This window comes from Hippoglossus hippoglossus, chromosome 12 (assembly GCF_009819705.1).
Source record: "Hippoglossus hippoglossus isolate fHipHip1 chromosome 12, fHipHip1.pri, whole genome shotgun sequence".
Lineage (NCBI taxonomy): Eukaryota > Metazoa > Chordata > Actinopteri > Pleuronectiformes > Pleuronectidae > Hippoglossus > Hippoglossus hippoglossus.
In genome coordinates this window covers 20,898,286-20,905,889 of record NC_047162.1, presented here as the reverse complement: position 1 = coordinate 20,905,889, position 7,604 = coordinate 20,898,286, and the positions used below count along the sequence as shown (strand labels likewise).

Here is a 7,604-nt window from a genome sequence, read left to right as displayed (position 1 = left end):
GGTCTTCAGGTCGGAGGCTGAGAGGCTGGTGGACGTCGGGTCGTCTGAACCCAGAGAAAGAAAATAAAGAGATAAAACTGTAAAGATGAGATATGAGATCAAATCAGGATGTCCACAAAGGTTAGTAAACATGTATCACGACCAATAAAGATTAACGACATGACCGTTCACAAAAGTGAAACCAAAGTGTCATGATCGCCCCCTGGTGGCTTCTTCTTGACAACGTGAATAAAACACGTTTTTCTAGTTGATATCATTCAGACTTCTACAGGAGAATGTAAAACCGTCTCTTAGCCTGTGGTGAGCCGACCTTGGACGGTTAAAATATTCAGAAAATGATTTTGACTTGTGTAACCGTTGAGCTCTGTTGTGTTAAAGGAAGCGGCCGCTCTAGTACCTGTGCTCGCATTGTAGACTGCCTTGTTGTTGTTCGGCTCTTCACTGTCAAACCACTCCAGGACGTAGCCTTGGATGAAAGCTGTCTGCTCTTTTAGAGATATCCGATCCCAGGACACCTCAACATCGGAAACCTTCTGTTTCAATGTCAAATTTTTAAAGAGGTCGTCTTGTATCCCTGGCAAAGCAAAACAAGTCAACATGTAAAACACTGCTGAATAAAGATGCTGCAGGAAAGTGAAAGAGTGGTCTTACGTTGCTCCTTGACGTAGCCCTCTCTGGTTTCCAGCAGCAGCGGAGCTTCTCGGGTGCAGGCAGATATAGACATCGAGTATCTCTGTCCTTCTGTGAAGTTTTCTGGAGAGAAAGAAACAGCAAATATGTATTTTAACACGAAGAAAAGCAGCATCACATGAGTGCAGCTGTTTTAAGGTCAAACATTTCTAACCACTCAAAAAGACGTTGGTTCGAGGCACTTTGAGCCACGTCACCATCGAGGGACCCGAGGTCGGCCACCAGTCCACGATGTAGCCGCAGCTCGCTGCAGGACTGGAGGACCAGGACAGATTGAAGCCGCCGCCGCCGCCCTTGATCCGAGAGCTTGTGTCTGAAATGAAGATTTACAGCCTCAGTGATGATGCTGACAATCATTTGAATTTTAAATGTAAAGAATGTAACTCACTCAGTCCAACAGAGGATGACGATGGGGTGATGATGGTCGATGGGGACGAGCTGCCGTTTAAGTTCCGAGCTGTAACGTTGACAACGTACTGTTGGGTTGTGTCCAGACTGAGTGTGGCGCGGTTGTGAGTCACTGTGGTTGTGTTGTGTTGTTCTGTCCCTTCGATCTTTGACCAGGTCACTGTGTAGTCCAACACGTGTCCATGACTCTGGTTCTCCAGCAGAATCTGTGTGAACGTTAGAACCTTTAAAAACCTTTAAAACTCTTTAGTGTGTTCAAAGTTTTTTAAAGTGAAAAGATCAAAGTCTGTGAAAACACCGAAGCTCCTGAAACATCTCGTCTGTCGTCAGGACGACACGTCCTCATCATTGTGATGTCACAACACCACATTTGCATAATGCACACCTAGCGACTAGTCTGACACGCCCCCTGACAAAACCAGGGCTTCAAGATATAACTTTAAACTAAATGATCAACCTGAATATGAACATGTCCCATTTAAATCATTGATTAGAGCCAGAAGTTTCTTCTTTTATTTCTAATTATTCATAAAGACATTAATAACAACTTGTAAAGATTTTACAAAGAATTCCAGCTTCGATTCAGCTCACTTACTTTCCAGATAATTAAAATCTCATTGTCCTTCATCTTCATCCAAACGTCAAGAGCGTCTGGAACTGTCGGACAAACCGAAAATCAGAGAGCAGACTTTCAAACAGAGTCAGGTGACGTATTATCAAACCTAGTTCAAGTTTAACGTTCTTAAAGATTCCAAACTATTTACAAACAGATTCATATAACATTTGAATTGCTAACATGTGAGCATCGGATGATAAAGAAAATGAAAGTGTGAACCAGGTTCTTCCACACTGACCATCTCCCTTAGTGTGGAAGTTGAATGGCAAGCTCCAGTTGCTCCATTTCGAAGAATGTTGTGTTGTTCGACATTGAACTGTCACGTTATACGACCAGTTTGGAATCAGGTTCATCAAAACTGCAAAATCAAGACCGACTCCAGAGTTTGGTTTCTGTGAACACGACAGAGACGAGATGAAGTCAGAAGGTTTTCACTTGAACAACCGGAGCTCAGCCTCTGTTTGTCCACTCACCGGCTCATGAGCTCCAGCGGGGCTGACGTTCACCTGACACGTGACGTTGAGATGTTTGTAGCGTTGAACCTTCCAGCTCCACTGCAGCCTGACGTCTCTGTGATTCACGGCCGAAGCTGTCACTGACTCTGGAGCCAACATGTGAACTGAAACAAAACTTTAATCAGTTTCCTCCTCAGGTTTTTACCTGCGTCTGAGAATATGATTTCAATTTAATATAAAGTTATATCATTCATTAATGTTCACTGTGTCTTTAGATGAATCCACCAGAGCCTCCAAATAAAGGTTTACCGACTCGTATGAGAAACATTTCACCTCTTTTCATCAGGTCTGCTGTGTCCATCAGTTCCACCGTCCCCAGCTCATTCTCAGCCTTTAACGTCCACTTCCTCTCACCAGCTGACACGTCCTCTTTACCCGTGCATTTCCCCGGATCACATTCATATGCACTGAAATACAGATAAATACATTAAACATATTGTTGAGGAATTTTTGACCATCCTCCCACATTACAGTATATGTCACTATATATTATGTATAGTGACATATTCTATCTGTACAGGAGAATAGAGCCTGTCTGGTTCCACAGATCCTCCTTCTCTCTCTGAGCAGAACCCAGGTCAGGTTATAGATAAAGGACCCACAGGACATTGTAGTGTCTTCACTCAGGGACGTTCAGATCTAACTCAGAGGCTCCAGACAGAGACACCGACTCTTTGTGTGTTTCACCAGACGTGAGGACACAATGTGATTCATGAACACACACTTTACACTGAACTGTCCAATAGGATGCAAACACCTCCATGTAACAGAGAGAGGGACCTTCATGGGTGACGCAGGGTGAGGGAGATATACTGGGAGGCTGTGGGAGACATCTTCAGACTTGGTGGAGACAGTTGCTCACGTTGCTCTGTTAGTGTTTGTATGTTGTTTCACCTCCTGGTCTCCTTGATGCATCAAGTCTACATTCAAACCTTCTGCTGCTGCCTGAGTTCTCCTTTCACCAGCTGCCAGGAAACTTCCAGAACACATATACTACACAACATATAATCCACAAGATTACACAAACATTATTAAACTGAATAACCACAGAAAAATCTGCATTTCTCTGAATTTAAACCACAAGATGTCATGGAAGTCGTGTCAGTAGTTTTCTGCTAATGAACGAACTAATGCTATAGAAACCATAACCTCACGATTCAGGACAAACATGTTATTCACTTTACCTTCCAACAATCTGGTAATCTGTGTCTTTATACAGGTGTGTGTCTCGTCCAACTGTCCAGCGACATTCCACTAATTCCAGATCGCTGGTTTCACACTGAAGGTCTTTATCATCAGGAGGGTCTGAGTTTAAAAAGAAGAACGGTTTTACTTTGCTCTGGTGAAAAGTCGACTGAAGAACCTGGTTTCAGGAACATGTTCAAGTCGTAGTAGAAATCTCACATCACATATGTTGTGTCAGGTTGTTTGTTTGCATTAGTAGAATTAGTAGTTTGACTCTTGCTGAGGTTAAGGACAGAGGACGTCTCACCTTGTTAAAGCCTCTGAGACAAACTGGGATTTGTGAATATGAGACTATACAAATAAAACTTGATTGATTGATTCAGGGAGTGAAGGAGGAAACTTTCTCATGTTCACACTCACACATCAGACTCACTTTAACCAAGCTGCTGCTTTCAGGTAGAAAAGTTTCATAGTGTGGATTTAAAAATTGTTTTTAGGAACCCTGCGCTTTGTTTTTGGAGGAAAAGGAGGGGAGGGAAGTGGGGGAGGGCGTTGGTGGAGCAGCTACATCCCTTTCCTTCTTCCCCCCCAGACACCACACACCCTTCTCTCCTCCTCCTCCTCCTCCTCCTCCTCCTCATGCTGCTGCTGCTTGACCTCTCATAATTAACCTCCAGGTTAACATGAAACTTTGTTTCTTTCAAATGAGTCTATAATCAAAATAAATAGTTTCAGTGAATTGATTTGTGTTCAGATAAATTTAAAGTCTGGGATCTGTCATTTAAACCAACACTATGTAACTGTTACTGAGTAACAGCGCCCCCTGCAGCCACACATGATTAACTCTGTTGGGGATATTACCCATGATCCTCTGCTTCCTGACCCTGAAGAGCTGCTGCTGGAACAAATCCACTAAACTCTGTTCAGAATTCTTCATGTTTAACAGTTTCCTGCTGAATCTTGGAGATAAACTCTGGTTGTTAATAACTTCAGAGTGTTTTTAACTGATCTCAGTTCAGCTTCAGTCTTCAGCTGCAGCTGGTTGTGACAGTTGAAGCTGACTCTCAGTCAGTTCTTCTCACAGGAGATGGAACCCACTCAGCAGAGTCACAGAGAACAGACGTTCAGGGAGAGAAGGAGGAAACTTTCTCATGTTCACACTCACACATCATTCAGAACATTTTCAAGAAGTTGTACAGATTCCTGACGTTTCTCTGTCGCTCATAGTTACATGTTCAGATTAAACACAACATAAATCCTACTTACAGCCAATGAAAGCAGTAGCTCCATTGTCTGTTTGCCTGTGTTGGATTGTTGCTTCACATTTGACGTCAGTGCCGCTGGGGGGCGACGGCTGGTTCAGGACGATGGTCAGTGAATACGTCTGATTGTTGATCTGTGTGATGTTCCCATCAGATCTGTTATAACCCACCAGATACATGTGGTTGAAGGTTCCTCCTGCTGGCAGAACACAGCAGAACGTGGCTCTGCTGCCGACCTCAAACACTTTGTCTCGTGGATAAACCTCTGGACCTTTGGAGTTTTTCATTCCTGTAAAATCACAAGAATCACAATGAAACCCGTTTCCGTGGAGTACGTCGTCGCAGAGAGTGAATATTTACGATCAGCAGAGTGTGACTTTAACCTGGGAGGGTTTCTTCTTGTCTCCTGGGGCTTGTGTAGTTTTTGTATCGGACACTGAGTATGACCGAATGGGAATCGCACTCTAAGGCCACGTGTGACGTCCACTCCCAGATGTGAGGGGATCCGATCTGGTCGGGCGTCACGGTAACGAGATCCTTAAACATTTTACAAGTTAGAAGGTGATAGTGCATAATCTGTGAATAAAGATGGACGACATGATAGCTCCTAAAAAGTCAAGCCAAATATCTGGATCTCCCCCTAGTGGTTAGATGCAGAAGAGGTCATAAACCCACCTTCTCCATGTTAGCAGATGGGATGAAATGTACTGATTGACAGCTGAGACTGACTCATGATAGGTCGATCGTGTGAATCAGCTCTATCCCCTGATCACTACTCCACAGACTCTGACTGTAAATGACGTCATCACCACAAGATGGCAGCGTTCGAATCTGAGATATTTTAGTTGAATTTCTGATGAAGTGTTGTTGTCTTTATTCACAGTTTGATGATATAAAGATGGACAACATGACAGTTCCCAAAAGTAAAGCCAAATCATCCTGATCGCCCCATGGTGGCTGGCTACAGTATAGGTTATAAACCCTGCCTCCTCCATGTTTATAGATGGGACATGGACCGAACTAAAAAATGAAAGCACAGGTTAAATACATCATTTTTGGTACGTTAAGTTTGGTTTCAATAGGCTAGTTATTTTGAGATATAAAAAGTGTGCTGAAAAATACTGCGCCAACGCAAGATGGCTGCCCCCATCCCTGAGATATTTTGGCTTCATTTGGCATCAGAGGGAGGAGGTGAGGACAAGTCGTCCATCTTTTTTTACAGTGGATGGTTGGGTTTTGTGAAACTCAGAAACTGTGACATAAAACAAATCAGTTCGTACGTGATGAACTTGCTCGTCTCCGACAAGAACCAGCAGCTCATAGATGAGCTCATCGTTCACAGCAGAGCATGATGGGTCGTCTTCCCACGTCGCCTTGATCGTCTGGGCGGATGACTTCAGCGTCAGGTTCTTAGGTCCACAATGCAGAACAACTGAGAGACAGACGGACAGTGTCACAGCAGCTGAACGTCACATGACAGCGCTCCCAGTGGCTTTACTGGGATACTACAGGGCCTCGTGTCGATATTCACAAGAAGAAGCAGCTGCCACTAGTTTAGATAGATTTACGGTTTACTTTCACTTTATTAGCAGATAGGACGACATTTGAAGTCTTAATTAGTTAATTTGTCAACAGCAGAATCTCTCATGAAACATATAAAACTGGTGTTTAGACAGAAAATTAGTCTAATTATGTTTCATATTTATAATGAGTATTAAATATACCTGATTATCTGTTTAATGAATGAAGTATTTCTTTACTAGTGAATCTTCATCACTCCAGATGTGACTGAAGCTCTGGAAATCAGGAAGTTGAGCCTTGATAATCAATGTCAGCATCAATAAATTGTCTTTCAATTTAAATCAAACAAATCTTTTACCAGCTTCGTTTACTTAGTTCTATAATATTGTTGTTTTCGCGTATTTCTACATTTAAAATGTATTTATCTTGGAGGAGGATTCGCTCTGAGTGACGTCGTAGTTTTATAGGAATCAGACGTTTGTGGCCACAGAGAAAAATCGATGGAAATTTGAGATCAATGGTCGACTTTGACGAGAAAGTTCTGAAGAAGCACTTAAGAAATAGTGAAATAGATGTTTGATTGTGTTAAGTGGCTGTTTGCAACATTTATGAGCATAAAAAGACGCTAATGGTTCGTGATCGGAGAAGTTTATATTTGTGTAGATGATGAAGCATGAAGTGCAAACGTTCATGTTCCCACAGGATGAACCACGCTGACGTTTCCTCGCCAGGTTCACGCTCGTTGAGTAAAACTTCTTGATAAAGCGTTTTACACACATTCATGTTCCCTCAGGATGAACCGTAATAACTCATTGTTCTTTGAGCTCCATCAGCAGGTCAGAATCTTAATGATTTGATTCAGGAATCCAGTTGATCTTTGTGTTTAGTTTGAATTTCTAAGGACGGACCAAGTGTCATTTGATGAGATTGAGTAATTGATGAAGTTATCACAGGTTAATGATGATTGTTACTCACCCTGTTCTCCTGTGTTTCCATCCTGTGAGCTGTGGCAGAACAATGAGAGCAGAATGAATGGGATCATGATCATCCTGGTCACAGACTCCGTTTTCATCACAGAGCAGAAAACATCTGTTCATCCAGCTGTATCTTCATTTAAATCCACTTCCTGAGAGATAGAGAAAAGCCTGTCAAAGGGAATCTGCTGCTGTGGATCTCACACAGAAACAAGAAGTCACGTTACTTCCTCACACAACACTCCCCTTCCAAAGAACTCTACTGTCTGGCAATGATGAGTCACTGCAAGTGTGGACATGTATGTTTTAACTTGGAAATGGATCTTTGTTCAGTCACGAGAGAACGGAAGAGAAACATCAGGAATCTATGCAACTTCTTAAAGAGTTTCTTAAATCAACAGAGAAGAAGAAACGTTTCCACCTTAAACCATGA

General features: G+C 42.6%; 1 protein-coding gene across 1 annotated transcript in view; it reads right to left on the bottom strand.

Moving 5' to 3' along the window:
- Positions 1 to 7,488, bottom strand: part of LOC117772214 (leukemia inhibitory factor receptor-like) — an 8,730-nt gene extending 1,242 nt beyond the window's left edge. Inside the window, exons 1-14 of the mRNA XM_034603187.1 lie at positions 7,173 to 7,488; positions 5,957 to 6,108; positions 5,060 to 5,213; positions 4,681 to 4,965; positions 3,413 to 3,534; positions 2,503 to 2,650; positions 2,196 to 2,333; positions 1,953 to 2,108; positions 1,694 to 1,755; positions 1,079 to 1,304; positions 848 to 1,003; positions 652 to 753; positions 398 to 574; positions 1 to 44 (exon numbers count right to left, since the gene is read on the bottom strand). The exon at positions 1 to 44 is cut by the window's left edge and continues 85 nt beyond it. Of these exons, the coding sequence (XP_034459078.1) occupies positions 1 to 44; positions 398 to 574; positions 652 to 753; positions 848 to 1,003; positions 1,079 to 1,304; positions 1,694 to 1,755; positions 1,953 to 2,108; positions 2,196 to 2,333; positions 2,503 to 2,650; positions 3,413 to 3,534; positions 4,681 to 4,965; positions 5,060 to 5,213; positions 5,957 to 6,108; positions 7,173 to 7,269 (2,019 nt within the window). The 5' untranslated portion in view covers positions 7,270 to 7,488. The remainder of the gene's footprint in view (positions 45 to 397; positions 575 to 651; positions 754 to 847; positions 1,004 to 1,078; positions 1,305 to 1,693; positions 1,756 to 1,952; positions 2,109 to 2,195; positions 2,334 to 2,502; positions 2,651 to 3,412; positions 3,535 to 4,680; positions 4,966 to 5,059; positions 5,214 to 5,956; positions 6,109 to 7,172) is intronic.
- Positions 7,489 to 7,604: the final 116 nt, after the last annotated feature.